Below are 15,536 nucleotides of genomic sequence, written 5' to 3' on the forward strand. Positions count from 1 at the left end.
ATGGACCCAGCAAGTAGGCTTCTCCACATGTACGCGCATGATGGCCAATGGCGTTTCCCGATTTGTACCACGTGATTTAAAAACCAGTCGCAGCGCTCGGAAAACGCGGCAATAACATGCTTTTTTTTATTATTTCTTGCGCTGTAGACGCCCAGGCAACCGTGGCGATTCAGAGAATGAGGCTTGGCTGATCTCCTCACGCGATCCGCAACAGCGAGGAACCGCGCCATGGTGGCGGCGAGACGCTCGAAGAGAGCGTACTTTCGGTTTTTAATAGCCACCTTGTGCTATATTTAAATGCATTTTTAATCCATTTCCCATTTAAATTCAGCTTTGATTTTTATTTTCATAAAAGTAGGGGCACTAAACTTGACAAAACAAGTAAAAACAAAAAATGGATAATTTTCGAAAAAACCGCAATTTTCGACCCGCATCTCCCCTTCAGTCAAATATTGATCAGGAGGCGCTGCACAAGACGCTTCTGAAATTTGGCATTCACACATCTGATGATGCCCTGGTCCAAAGGTTGGAGCAAAGAAGTACAATTTGGGGGCATAAAGTTGCACATTGCTCAATCTCACATTCACTATGTGCGCCGTGCAATTGTCAACGATTAGAATTTTCCTGTCTTTCTTCTTCATTGTGTCGTCGAGCTGCAGCAGCCGCTGAGTGAACAATTTTCACATCATCCACGCTTTTTTGTTGGCTCGGTGGTCGCAAGGCAACGAGACAATGTTTTTCAAGCAGCGTTGCTTAGCAGACTTGCCAACAACTAGCAGCTTGAGTTTTTCGGTGCCCGTGGAGTCGCAGCAGAACAGAACCAACAAGCGGAGACGTGATTTCTTTCCACCCATGCCCCTGTCACCTTTGAAGTTCATTGTTTTATCAGGCAACAACTGATAAAATAATGCCGTTTCATTGCCATTGAAAACGTCGTCTGGAGAGAAAGGCTCGATGATCTCTTGCAAACGCTCATTCTGCCAGGCAACCACACTCTTGGCATCTGCTGCCTTTTCTTCGCCACAAGCAACCTGCCACGCAATTCCATTCCTTTACCGGAAGCGGTAAAGCCATCTGGCACTTGCATCGAAACCGGAAATGCCCAATGCGGCCGCAAACTGTAGCGACTTCCCTTGATTAATCGGGCCTGACAAGGGCACATCGTTTTGTCTGGCGTCCTTAAACCATGTGAGGATGGCGTCGTCGACGTTCTGGAAGTTGCCAAGCCGCAAGCGTTGTCTTGTAGGAGCCAGCTGTGACTCTCGATGCAATTTCATGATCTTTTCCCGATCCTTGAGCATCATTGCCATTGTTGACGGGGAATATCACGCTGCACCGGTCGACTTGCTTTCTTCCAGCATTCAGCTGCGTCAAATTGTCCACTTCTTTTAGCGAAAACTGGCGTCGCTTCTTTTTAACGCGTGGACCAGGAGAACTCATTGTCAGCAAAGCGAACACACAACACACTCACAGTGCCGATAACTTTGCAGCTCCTGCCGATCGCTATCACCATGGTGACGCTAAGCCTACGACATAGTAGGAGAGTCCGAACATGACCATATGCGACACTCACGCTGATGCCAATGCTGCTGGGGCTGTACCCGTTGAAACGAGTTCCCCAGCGCGTGGCTGCTGCTGCTGGGGATGACGATGATGATAGGTGTAAGCCTCAGAGATTTGGTACCGAAACTTCAATGGAACTTTGTAATAACGAAGCATCTTGGTGATTACGGGATCAAATTACGTACATTATTCTGAAATATTCGGTAATCTGAAATGCGTAGTACTGAAACTTTTTACATTAGAAATATTGGCATTTTCGCGGGTATTAAAAGAATTGTAAATCTGAAAAGTTTGTTAATGTGAGCTTCTAGTAACGAGATTTTACTGCAATAATAATAATAATAATAATAATAATAATAATAATAATAATAATAATAATAAAAACTGGCTCTCCCATAATCGAGAGTTGATGTAAGCATGAAATCGCAACCGGCAAAGCGGGTTGGTTGGAGATGATACTAGCCACAATTTTAAAATGGATGTAGCTCATATCTGCAACAGCACACTACACCGCACCACGCCATACTGTGCACTGGTCCATATGAATGCAATAGTAGCTTCTTATTGCGGACAGAACCTCATTGCAAGTCTGGTCTCGGTCAAAAAGCCATCCGCGGTGTGCCGGATGCTACTGGAGCGTGCAGGAAGTGCCCCCTGGCACTTCCTTCATGGACTGCTGGCATGGGAAAGAGCACAGGGAACTCTGTCTCGGTGCCAAAAGATGACAATGACGTGCATAGTGCCTTGCATCTGCTTGTTGAATGCCGCTTTTCGGAATGACAAAACTTTAGTGTACTAGAAGTTACAGCTTGAGTGATTTTGTGAACAGACATTTTGAAGAACTTGGAAGCAATATTTTTTGTAACTTGTTTGGGAAGTAACTAGCGTTTGTGATGCTGTCATGACTGGTTACCCGCATGATCTCATTTTGTTCTCCCAACTTGCCTGGATGTTCTCGTTTGAGTGTCTGGGTAATGGCTCTGGCTTTTGGCCCAAGGTCACTTGAAAGTCACTGACAGTGGGAGCTAAAACCATTTCATGCTTGAAAAAATGTGGGAGAGAATTTTACAAACATTCGAAACAAATCTAATATATGCTGGCTGTGTATGAGCAAACATGGTTCTTAGCGTTTATTTTTATCAAATTTGAAGAAAGTGATTTTGTGCTGAATTTTGTGATAATTCATGCTGTTGACAAAATTTTGCCTGTAATACAGACTTAGCCACCGGATGTCTAAGCATTGTAGGAAAGCCAACCTTTCAGTAGCAAGGGGCACAGGCTTGCGAACAGCGAGGGTGTAGGCTTTTGCAGGTTCCACCCCCAGTCAAGAGCCTATTGCTTGACATCAAATGCAATGAGTGATGACTGGTCAAGGTCAAATGCCTCTGAGTTTACGGGAGATTGATGCAATATGATAAGGCACAGGTTGGCGGGAACAGACAACTAGCAGAAGTTGGTCAATTTTCCAAAGCTAATATAAGCCAAATACACAATTCTTTAGTATAACGGTTTACTGTTTTGTTGTTTTACCAATGACAGTGTAATTGCAATGTTCCAACATGTTAAAATAAACCGACTTGCTGTTAAATGCATGTGCATATCATTATTTGTGTTTGATTCATACTCAAAATTTTTTACATTTGCACAGCCCCAGTTTGCCCCTATTGCTGAAAAAATTTCTACAAAATATTTTTCTTTTTGCTGATTATGCTTATTCTTGATGTGTTTTGCACATTTTTCTGGGTATTTGCATGTCTTTTCCTTAAAGGGTTAAAGAGTGATGCTTACCTTTGTGCAGGTTTGTGGAATGCCTTGACTGCGGCCGCAAGTTGCACCAAGTGTGCGTTCTACACTTCGACACCATCTGGCCTGAAGGGTGAGTTGAATCCTGCTGTTCTCACTGCCACTGTTGTTATGCTGTGTGGCAGCTGTGCGTCAGGGATGTCCGCAAAGGCGAGGCAGGCATCTTGTTGAGAATGAAAGAGAAGGTTGATATTGTTACAGTCTGTGACATGTCATGAATGCACGAAAGGCTCCTCCATCAAAAACTTGCTGTGCTTGTGTTTCTAACTTGAACACTTTTTGGAAATTTGAAGTGCTCGATAACCCATAATTTTGCATGTCTTATGTGAATTAAGGGAGCTTGATTGCAGTACATTGGTTGAACGGTCCGAGAAGTGTACTACTAGTGGCTCTTGTGCTGCTTGTTTTTCTGAAATATATGGTAGCGAAAGTGTGGGTCATTAGTTCTGTAATAAGCGACAGGCCATTTCATATGAATATTGCACATCGTCATTACAGGTTTACCTGTGATAATTGCCTGAAGCAAAAGGGGAAGAAGCGGAAAGAAAACAAATTCACTGCAAAGCGTAAGTGTCTTTTTCACTGGTATAATATGTATGTCTAACTATGAGAAAAGAGAGTAAATAAAGTTAATTATGGCAGGAAATAACATAAGATGTTGTGTTAAGCTACGTTAATAGATATAGAACAGTACAGGTGTAGTCAAAGCAAAATGCAGTGACGATGCTACCTGGGAATCCTTGCTGTAGCTCTGTATGTCATTTCAGGTTTTGACTATCCCACCGTGGTGGCCTAGCAGCCATGGTGTTGTGCTGCTAAGCATGAGGTCACGGGATCAAATTCTGGCCGCGTTGGCCACATTTCGATGGGGGCAAAATGCAGAAATGCCCGTGTTTTGATTTGAGGCACGTTAAAGATCCCTTGGTGGTCAAAATTAATGCAGAGTTCCCCACTACGGCTGGCCTCACATCAAATCGTGGTTAAAAGAAAACACGGAAATAATTGCAAGCACTGATAAATTAAAATCTTCTTGATAACTTTTGTGGCCTTCATGTTCACGAGTAAGACTTGAAACTGGGATCACTAAGAAATTCATTGTGTGATAATGTGCTTGCATCCTGACATTGACATCAGTGTTTTCTGTGCAGAATTCAGAAAAGGAACCTTTGCACTAACGTTTACTTCTCAATAAACCTTCTTTATCTGATCAAAAAATGTGCATGGAAAGTTTCAAAAGGACCATCTGTGCAGTATACCGGGTGCAGTGCTTCAGGGGGGACACCCCACTTAAATATTCTTTTTTTATTTGTGGCCACAATTTGATAAAACTTCCATCACTTATGTATTTTGACATGCTGATTTCGAATATTCAATTGGTTTTCCCATGCAACAAGTACTTTTCAAAATATAAGCAATTCATGTTTTTCTGTATGAACTAATTTGGAGGCAAGTTCTCTCTACAATGCTGGCTGTTAATGAAGGAGACTGGCACATAAAAATGATGTTGAATGATCAGAGGTTGCAGTGCTACAAGAATGAATGTTCTAAACTGACTTATGCCGAAGTTACAGCATGTCAAATTTTTGTAAGCAGAAGGCATTATTGAAACCCTGGAGAAATTATTACTTTTTCAAAATTTCTGTAATGATATTTGTTCACATTTTAGGCCTACTGCACTCCCAATTTGTCCACCTTTCTGACGAAAAAAGAATTATTGCAATAAGATGAGTAGAACCAGAGATATCGTCACTCCAAAACTACACTACCATCAAAAATGTCATTTTGAGAAAACAAGAAAAAACATTTCAGGACATGTTCATGGTGATTACGGCAAATGCTTGAATACTGAATTGATCAAGAATGATACAGGGGTCCATTCAGGCAAGAATGAAACTTTCACTTCTTTAAGGGGGGACACTGTAATTCAAATAATGTTCATGATGTTGTCCATCAATATTCATGAAACTTTCCATCTTGTTAAGACTTTTGTGCTGATTTCATATATGTAATTATTTTTCCAATAGGCCATTTAGTTCTAAGATAAATGAAATTCATTGTTCATAATTTGCAGAAACAATGGGGGGAAAAATGCGCTACGAAATTCTTATTGGCACATGCCTGGGTACTAGAAAACAAAGAACATAATGGTAGGAATACTATTTTGATATATCAAATACTAGTAATATTATAGCAATTCAATCTTTACTGTTCGAATTTTGGCTACCCTACTGTCTGATCTAAAGCAGAATTGAAAATTTTTAAAGCATAAATTCCAAAATCTGACCCTACATTGTGTACAAGTGAAAAGTCGGTGTTTTGACAAAACGAGAGAAAAGGAATACATTCACTTTTAATCAAAAGTACAGAAATAATTTTGCATTATTTTGCTGTGAAAGTGGCTAAAAGCCACCAGGAATGTAGTCGCTCTGACCACGGCCACCCAAATGCGGCAAAAACATCGTTTAACGCCGTTCGCCGATTCCCGGTGGCTTGCATCGCGCGCGCGGCAAGGTTGTCGTTCACGCGGGTCGAGCTCCACCCCGACGCGATATCGCCGCAACATGCGCACATGATCACGATCTTTATGGCGAGGCCAGATTACCGTTTGCTTTTGTCTACTGCGATGCTGCCGCCGCACACCTTGCACTTGACAAACGACATCAGTGCGTTCACGGAGTCCTACTGAGGATAGAGAAGCCTGCCTTGGCGTCGACTGGCGCTGCTGCAACGCCGTGGGCGCGAGTGAGCAAATCCAACACTCGCTTTGTTGCTGACGTTGACGCAAGAACTCGAAGTTTTTTTGAGCATTCAACTCCCACTGTAACAAATCCGCACGCTGCAACATTGCAGTGTCACGCCGAACGCGGCCGCTGTCCGTAACGATTTCACTCATTTGTGAGCTGGCTAGGCCTACTTCGGCATTGTCCGCCGTTTCGGCATCATTTGCGGTTGGCGGCGAGCTTCTCTCGATGCTTTCAGAAGAAATGGAGCGCTTTTGAAAGTTATAAGCTGATTGCTTCTTCTTTTTGCCGAATTTGTGCCTCGTGGCGAACTTTCCCGGTGGATCCGACATCGTTGGGCATGTGCCAACAAACCTACGAGACGCGCAGTCGCGTCGCCTGCGGAGTGGAGCAGACGATGGGAACCTCGCGCTTCTTTTTGCTCCCCAGATTTCAACGTCACTGGCGTACCGACGGAGTCACTTTTGGCGGGAAATTAACGAAGGAAGGCTCCTCTTTCCAACGAGACCAAGATGGCTGCGATTGCGCGCGTAGAAAAAGAGCTACGTGCCGCGATAAAAAGGGCTGTTTTTGCGCGGAATTCAGCTCAGAGTGATGTTATAAATTGATATTGCGGACGAAATACTCTTCCCCGAGATTCGAAACTTGGTAAATTAAAGGAATATTAGCTGTAGATATCGAAAATTTCGCTTTCAAAAAATGATTTTTTCGCGATTTTTTCGCCGCAAGGAGCCGTGTCCCCCCTTCAGCTGTCCCAAAGTGTCTGACCTGACACTTTTAATTGCAAATAGTGATTTTTAATAATTAGGATTATCATGTGAAGATCATTGTGATTTCTTATGCATACTTCACTTTCTCAAGTACATACGTACTTTCACCTTTGCACATGCAGATTTCTATATTAATGTTTTTCATTGTTGCAATTTCAGGTTTGCCAACATGCAAGCTGGCCAACTTCATAGAAAATAGAGTCAATTGCTACTTGAAGAAGAAGGATTCTGGGGCGGGTGAAGTCACGATCAGAGTTGTATCTTGTACAGAGAAGCTAGTGGAAGTGAAGCCAGGCATGAAGATGAGGTGAGCTTTTGTTTAGGCTTACCATTTACAGGGATCTTTATTTTTCAGGTTTAATGTGGGGCTGTGTTCAAAGAGTAATAATGTGTGTGAGAAGTGCTTCCTAGCTTTAAAGTTAACATACACAAGTCTAACTTTCAGGGTGTGCATTGAATGACAGGTTAAAAGGTTTTTGTTGTTTGCTAAGAGAATACATTTTCCTCAATTCTCGCATTGCTGGTGTAACTTGTATGCATAAAGTGACACTGAGTGTGATTTTATGCCTCGTATATGTGCTTGCGAAAATTTAGATCCAAATTTTCTGACACCCTTCAGAGGCAAATTTCTCGGCCGTTTTGTCAAGTTCTGCCTCTTTATTAGCTCGAAGTGAAAGTACAGGTTTTCTTTAGTAGTAGGGGGATATTGGCTCCTAAAGGTTTTAATTGCTTGATTTTGTTTCTTTTGCAGATATGTAGATACAGGGCACTGGCCTGAGCAGTTTCCCTACCGTGCGAAGGCACTGTTTGCTTTCGAAGAGATTGATGGTGTGGACACATGTTTTTTTGGGATGCACGTGCAAGAGTATGGCTCAGAATGTCATCCGCCCAACACCCGTCGTGTGTACATAGCTTACCTGGACAGTGTGCATTTCTTTAGGCCCAAACGGTTTCGTACTGCAGTCTACCACGAGATCCTCCTGGGTTATCTCGACTACGTCAAGCAACTTGGGTGAGTCAGGCGTGCCACGTTCCCTGTGTAACTGCATTATGCGTAAGCTTGTGTGATTACCAGTTTTTTGGCTCAAAGAGAATTCAAAACGAATAGGTTATGTTCATTATTATTAATATAAGGTTGAGCCCACATGTAATGGCCCCACATAAGATGAACTTCCACATAAAACAAACGAAACTTGCACCACCATCAAACTATATGTTATTTCAATGACACAAGATTACACGTACAATGAACATCTTTGAGCCCTGACAATCGGTTATAGAGAATGGACGGCGTAAACTCGGCTCTGCGATGTGGGATAATGACTGCCTCTGACCCCTTTGTGCATGCGGGCCGTCTTCCCGCTTCCTCACAGGCGAGCTATTCGTTTTGTGCCCATCTCAAGCGAGCTACCCTCTCTGCGTTGGCTTCCCCTGTCCCCACTGGTACGCGCTGCCCACGAGTGTTGGCCTGTGGCTTCCAAGATGCCCTTCCACCCATCCTTGTAACTCCACTCCGCTCCCCTCTTCTCATTCGTTCTTGCAAGTACCCTCGCTTCGCCTGTCTCCACAGGCGCGCCTGCCGATTTGACGTTCAGAAGTTTTGTCTTCTGGCTGTTAACAGGAAGCAGGCCTCTCCACACTAGTCTCCACCCTTCCTTGCTTGAATGTCGCACGTGCGTGTCTGCTCCATCAATTGCGGTGCTTTGTTCTGTCTGTTGGTGTGTGTGGTGCAAGCACCTTGTGCTTGTCGGGCCATGAGTTGTTTGCAGGGTGGTGGACGGGGGAAGCCTGCCGTGCCTCTAACGGACATGAAATTGAAAGTGCTGGACATAGCAACGAAGCAAGCATTGTTGATGGAGCTGTATCAAGGTGCTCAAAACTGCGAGTTGGCGAAGAAGTACATTGTGTCAGTCATCGAGCTTATTCTAAAGAACAAGGAAAAGATCATCAGTTCCTACACCCACTGATGACAGAAAGTGCCTGCGGAAGGCCACCTGTGCAGCTGGTTTGCTGATGCACAGGCTTGCAACATTCCAATGATGCTGGGCAAAGCCAAAAAATTCACTTTCCCTCTTGTCTTCTGCCCAGGCTATGGCTGGCTACATCGATTCAAAGTGTGGCATGGGGTTGTTTTTTAAATTGTCAGCGAGGCAGCTTCAATAAAGGACCAAGATGTTGCCAGTTGACTTGTCATTAGTGCAAATTATGTTGAGCAGGATGCTTATAACGCAGACGAAACTGGTCATTTTATCTGATGCTGCTGGACAAAACACGCCATGAAAGGCGATTCATATGCTGGCTGTAAACACAGTAAAGTGCGTGTTACAGCACTTGTGTAGACTATATGGATGGCAGCGACCGATGCGTGCCCTTTGTAATCGGAAAATCAAAGAATCCATGTCGCTTTCGGAACTATGTGCCCGTGCGCTACAGGCACAGTGCTAAGGCATGGATGATGCGCTCTTTATTTGCAGTATGGATGGGTGAGTTTGATCACAATATGCAGAGGCTGCTCGTGCTCTACAACTGCTCAACGCACTACGTGGTGACTTCTCTATCTGCGGTGACTTTACTTTTCCTGGCACCCAATACCACTTTCAGGGTGTCCACCAACCGGGAAAACTGGGAATTCTCAGGGAATTTCAATACTCTGGAAATACTCAGGGAAAACTCAGGGAACTTGTGCTTCTATCAGGGAAAATTAGCTGTAATTTTATTGAAAGGGAACGAAAGTTGTGTTAATGCTTGCTCCAGTAACGGACGAATCGCAACGAATTGTCATTGGCGCCGTGTCATTGGCACAAGGTATGTCCAGAGTAGTTAACGACCGATTTTGCATGTGCACGAGAGACGTCACAAGCAGCAGCGCTCTGGCATAGAGGCCAGCAGAGGAGAACATCGTTGCGTGTTCAAACACACTGGCTGCGGCCTGAGGTATGTTGATCTCTTGGTATGGGAAGCTTCATGAAAACAAACTTCTGTGGTATACTCTGCGCCGTGCCGAACAATAAGTGCGTATGCATGCGGCCAGTGCGTTGACCGGGCCTATGTGCGACCACCAGCCGTTTGATGTGTGCGCAGGTGCACATCAAACGGTCCGAGTGCTGGTCTTCCAGAATTAGAACTATGCTACACCAATTGGCCCAAGTTTCTATACCCTACTTGAGTTTCATGTTTGGCTGTTGTTGGAAGTGCAGATGTATGTAACACCAGGAGTTTAGGCAGTGCTGCTCAAATTCAGCTTGCTACTTTCTGCTTACACAAAAGCTTCAATGTGTTTCGTCCAGTAAGTCTGCAGGAAAACTTGGCAGGCATGCCTGCTGTAGTTGTCAGCTGGTTGCATCCGAACCTGAAGATTGCCGTTACAGTCTTCAGGTCTGCATGCTGTTGCCTTCTATACATTTATTCAGACAGTACAAATATATTTTAATTTTACAGCGAAGCTGTTTATGGCAAGGCTTCTGTGCATTTTTCTTCTGGATGTGCAAAAATCGTGGGCCGATCTCGGAGATAGTGCAGTACTGGGCCGATCCGTGGTGGAGGTGAAGTAGGCTTCAAGCACTCTGCTAACTTGCAAAAATATGTTTAATATTGTGGGTCCAAATAAAACCCGTGTCAGATATTGAGCTGATAAAAACAGATACACTTCGACCCACGTTGGCCACGTCTACCTTTGCATCACCCTCACTTTGTCAACGTTTCAAGCGCTTGCGTACTACTTTTCTTTCCTTCCGCCCTCACTTTGTTGACGTTTCAAGCACTTGTGTATCTGCGTTTCTTTCCTTCCGCTCTCCCATCGTGGTGGTCCCGTCAAAATGTCTCGCGTGTATAGTTTCCTCTGGCTCCTCGAGGCAACGGTCCTGTCATCCATGCTAATGTATATGAAAATCATGGTAACTGAGTTTGTACCTTTCTTCAAAATTCTGTGTCACCTCTGTGTAGTGTTCAAAACAGCTTTGCTGGTCACTCACCTTCACAGAGTGTAATGGCTCATAATTTTTGTTTTTGGTAGGAAATAACAGCTTTTTCTCAGTCTGCTGAGGATGTCTTAAATTATGTGTATAGAGTAAGCATTGACCATCTTCTTACTGCACACGTGAACAGTGGGCTAACCAGTATTTGAACAGAATTGTGGCATTAGTTATATTTTTAATTCTACAAATTATGCAGGGTGCACCGATTCTGGGTAAGCTTAACCTTTTCAGGACCTGTGTACATATCGACATGTTTGCACAGCGCAATAGATGAGGACTGAAAGAACACAACACAGGCGCTGAGCTGTGTTGTGTTCTTGCTTCAGTCCTTGTCTTGCACTGTGCAAACATATCGATATTGTATCACCAACTCACCCAAGCTTCCACCTTATCTGTGTACACAATTGTGTACACGACGATGTTGCATCAAGAGCAAAAGCATTGATGAAAGTTAAAGTATTTAAATTGTGTTGCATACATTTTGAAACAATTCTGATTGGAATAGTGCTGCAAGATTGAATAACAAGTGCAGAATGTTTTAGTAAAACAAGTGAGAAAGTAGGTGGTAGGGTGCTTTTTCTCAGCATCAGTGTGTTGTATGTAGCAGGTTGACTTCTTTCATTGTTTTTCACAATGTTTTGCACCAGTCATCATTTTCAAGTAGCTTGATAGGTGCTTTGCAAGCCTGCTAGCCATGAAATAGTTGGTTTTCATATTTTATGTTCCTGTAATGAGTTTTTGCATAGAGTTCAAATTCTGTAGACCTAACAAACTCACTAAAGAATTCAAAGTTTTTAATAATTTGTGCAACTATATGCTTTTTATGATTTTGAAGAAGTAAGAAATGTGCTGAAAGTAAGTTTTCAATCAACAGAATTAGTCATCGTCTAAAAGGGTTAAATTCCTTCATGTAGAGGTGTTTGTGTAACAGTGCTGACTGAAGTTGCCCTTTTTATTTTCAGTTTTGCAATGGCTCACATTTGGGCGTGCCCACCAAGTGAAGGGGACGACTACATTTTCCACTGCCACCCTCCTGAGCAGAAGATACCAAAGCCTAAGCGGCTCCAGGACTGGTACAAGATGATGCTTGACAAGGGCATTATGGAGAGGATAGTGCTGGAGTACAAGGTCAGTCCCTGCTCCAATGTGATTATCCCTTTGAGGATCGAATTTTCTTGCAAAAGCCGTGCCCCTGTGGTAGATAATTTATTGCAGGTTTCAGTAGTATCAAATGATTAAAAACTCGTGAATACAGCAAACATTTATTGCAAGCAATATTTTGTGTGAAAAGTACTTTCTCGCACCAACAGTATGCTCACAATTATTCTATACAATAAGAGATCGAAAAAAATGTCTAGCGAAATTTACGGTTATCAATTTTTTTTTTTTGTCCTGAAAACACGATTCATCTGAAGTAGAAGCACGTCAGAAATGAAGCGGAAGAAGAAACGCTTGAGCAGTTCTCGTGAGAAGAGGCACCACGCGTGGCCATACTGAAAGCATGACTGCTCTGGGAATACGTGTACCTCAAATGAAAGAGGATCTGCAAGAAAAAATGCAAAGAAAGAAAACTGATTAGTATCTTTGAACTTTGGTGTGGTGCTGCGAGAAACATCATAGTGGTGGACATAAAATAATGATAGCGTGTCCTCCATGCATGCCTTGGAGGTAGCAGGTGATGCGTGTGTCCACATGATCGAGCGAGTAGAGTTGTGTGTACTGACTTTCAAAAGGAGGGGGGAGAAAGAGAGCAGGGAGTGGCAACGACACCATTATTAAGAGTGCAAACTTCGTGTTTTTCTGCATTTGTGAATTTACAACTACATTATGAACAAACTTGCGCAGTGGGTATATATATATATAGTTTTTTTTTCTTTTCTTTTTTGCTTGCTTGCTCTTGTTTATTGGTGGACCTTGGTGCTCTGTCTCTGAACACTGCCCATTGTTGTCATGCAGGACATTCTGAAGCAGGCCACAGAGGACAACCTCAAGAGTGCTTGTGAGCTGCCCTACTTTGAAGGTGACTTTTGGCCCAATGTGCTCGAAGAGAGCATAAAAGAACTCGACCAAGAGGAAGAGGAGAAGCGCAAAGCTGCTGAAGCATTGGCTGCATCTGCTGCTGCTTCGGAAGGCAGTCAGGATGGCGAACCTGAGGGCGCTGAGGTGAGTACCAGTCTCAAGAAGATGCCTCCACTTTTCTTTGCATTCCCTATTTCATACTTGGCTGGCAACGCTATGGAAAATAAGGAGGTAGTGCAGCCATAGAGGCCCCTGTGCTTTTTCACAGTGCAGTCTTTTCGATCTGGGACGCTTTCTATGGCACAGTCACTACATACCGTATAGTGCGGAATATAGGTCGAGGTTTTTTCCAAAAAATATTACTAAAAGGTCACCCCTCGACTTATATACCGGCCCTTGGCACAACATGAATAGTCGTCTGGCAACATGTCGGAGCGCAGACCTTTCGGCATCCTCATCGTTATCGCCTCCTTGGTGACCGGCGCGGCCTACGCAGTTGGACCGACGCCATCTTCCCTTTTTGTGCAGCGATCGTTCCTGGCGTTGCTAATTTCCCGACAACCCGCAAAATGAGTATGAGTACTCGACGTCAGTTCACCGTGGCGTTTAAGAAGAAAGTCATCGAAAATGCTGAAATGCATGAGAACATGTCTGCCCAGCGGCAATTCGGCGTGTCGGAAAAAAGCGTCCGGTACTGGCGAACGCAGAAAGTCAAGCTGTCTGCCTGCAACGCGTGGAAGACGTCCTTTCGCGGTCGTCGCGCTGTGCAGCCGGAGCTCGAAGATAAGGTGGCGGATTTCGTCGCGAGCATCGTGCCAGATCTTTGCCAGTGACAGCGGAACTCATCCGCATCAAAGCTATTGAGATCGCCCGAGAATCCGGACTGCTCAAGGAACAATTTAAGGGCTCCATTTATTGGGTTCGTCGCTTCATGTAACGCAAGGGATTTGCACTTCGACAGCGCACATCAAGCTGCCAGAAGCTGCCAGAGGCATACGAGGACAAGCTGGTCGAATTCCAGTGCTATGTTATCCGTCTCCGGCAGCAGAATGGCTACATGTTGGGACAGATCGGCAACGCTGATGAAACGCCAGTGTGGTTCGACATGCCGTCGCCCACCACAGTGTGCGAACGCGGCGCAAAAGAAGTCAAGCTTCTTTCTACGGGGAACGAGCATTTGCGCTTCACGGTGATGCTCGCGTGTACTGCAGACGGCAGAAAGCTGCCCCTGTACATAATATTCAAGAGGAAGACGCTGCTGAAAGAGGCTTTCCCGAGCGATGTTGTCATTCGCGTGAATGAAAAGGGCTATATGGACGAGGCCCTCATGCTCAATTGGATTAAGACCGTCTGGAATCGGCGACCCGGCGCACACCTGCGGTGGCCGAGCATGCCTGTCTTGGATGCCTTTCGCGGGCACTTGACCGCAGGTGTGAAGCAGGCACTCCGCGACGGGAGGACGGAACTCGTCGTCATTCCGGGAGGCATGACCTCAACACTTCAGCCACTCGCTGGACGTCGTGCTCAACAAGCCCTTTAAAGACCGTGTCCGTGAACAATATAATCAGTGGATGGCCGGCGACAACCCGGCGCCACTGTGGCCACATGGGTGTCGCAGGCTTGGCGCTCGCTGCCCGACGATATGGTGATGCGGGCATTCAAGAAGTGCTGCATTAGCAACTCCTTGGACGGCACCGAGGATGACATGTTGTGGGACGCAGCCAGCGAAAAGCAGTCGTCTTCGGACGAGAGTTCAGACAGCTCAATCGAATGAGCAGGTGACGACTCTGGCGGCACCACTAAATAAAACAAAGTTTTGTGCCTTATAATTTTTATGTTGACTTCTTTGCTTCAATGTAAGGGGGTCGACCTATATTCCGCATTATACGGTATATCACAACTGGAACTTGTGAACGTCAGGCTACATGAAACTAAACATAATTCTTGCACCTTCACAGCTTGTATGCCACATTCTCTGTTTTGGCCACTAGCGCAAGTGGTGTGGTGTGGCCGCTGGTTGCAAAAATGTGTCACTTCTCTGTTCAGTGGTAAATAGGTTTACGTCTGTGAGACCTTGCATGTAATAATTATGTCATAACAATGTCCTTCTTTCGCCCGTCTTTCTGTTCATGCCACTTCTTTCCTTCGTGCTGCTTTCTTTGGCTATACCAGCTACGTGTGGCGTGGAGAAACCCTACCTCCGTGCTCACGGTGATGCTACAGGGTCGCACTTTCCAGATGGCGTTTGCGCATGCTTGCACTTTGGAATATTCAGGTGTCCGCCTTGAGCGAGACAATTGCAGTGTCCACAGCAAACAACAAAAAACAAACAAACAAAAAGAAACATTGTTCTTTAGAAGGTGACAGGAGCTTCCTCTTTGTCCATGGTTTTCTTGGCGGCGTCAATGGCTCCTTTGCACAAGCCACTCGTACTACGTGGTGCTTCAGTTGTGTGTGGTGGCAGAATCTACAGATAGCAACTATGCGGGCCAAGAGCTAACAGCACAATTTTTCGGTATAGCTCTTATGGTGACCAACTGACGATTTGATGGGTGGAATGGTTGATCTTGAGATCTTTACTGTAACAACCTTTCAGAATAATGAACTATTTTTTGGCGTCCCTTGGAGTTCATTATATCGACATATTACTGTACAGTGAAACCTCG

The 15,536-nt window shown here is 44.6% G+C and overlaps 1 protein-coding gene and 1 pseudogene across 2 annotated transcripts in view; one reads left to right on the forward strand and one right to left on the reverse strand.

The window, feature by feature from the left end:
- The window catches only part of nej (nejire), a 93,875-nt gene that overhangs the window by 58,194 nt on the left and 20,145 nt on the right, over nt 1–15,536 (forward strand). For both annotated transcript variants that reach the window (XM_065451066.2, XM_070535150.1), the window contains exons 19-24: nt 3,362–3,439; nt 3,865–3,932; nt 7,037–7,184; nt 7,629–7,889; nt 11,814–11,979; nt 12,808–13,014. In XM_065451066.2, the coding sequence (XP_065307138.2) occupies nt 3,362–3,439; nt 3,865–3,932; nt 7,037–7,184; nt 7,629–7,889; nt 11,814–11,979; nt 12,808–13,014 (928 nt within the window). The remainder of the gene's footprint in view (nt 1–3,361; nt 3,440–3,864; nt 3,933–7,036; nt 7,185–7,628; nt 7,890–11,813; nt 11,980–12,807; nt 13,015–15,536) is intronic.
- Nucleotides 10,366–10,546, reverse strand: LOC135917525 (U2 spliceosomal RNA; annotated as a pseudogene).

The sequence above is a fragment of the Dermacentor albipictus genome, chromosome 3 (genome assembly GCF_038994185.2).
Source record: "Dermacentor albipictus isolate Rhodes 1998 colony chromosome 3, USDA_Dalb.pri_finalv2, whole genome shotgun sequence".
Taxonomy (NCBI): domain Eukaryota; kingdom Metazoa; phylum Arthropoda; class Arachnida; order Ixodida; family Ixodidae; genus Dermacentor; species Dermacentor albipictus.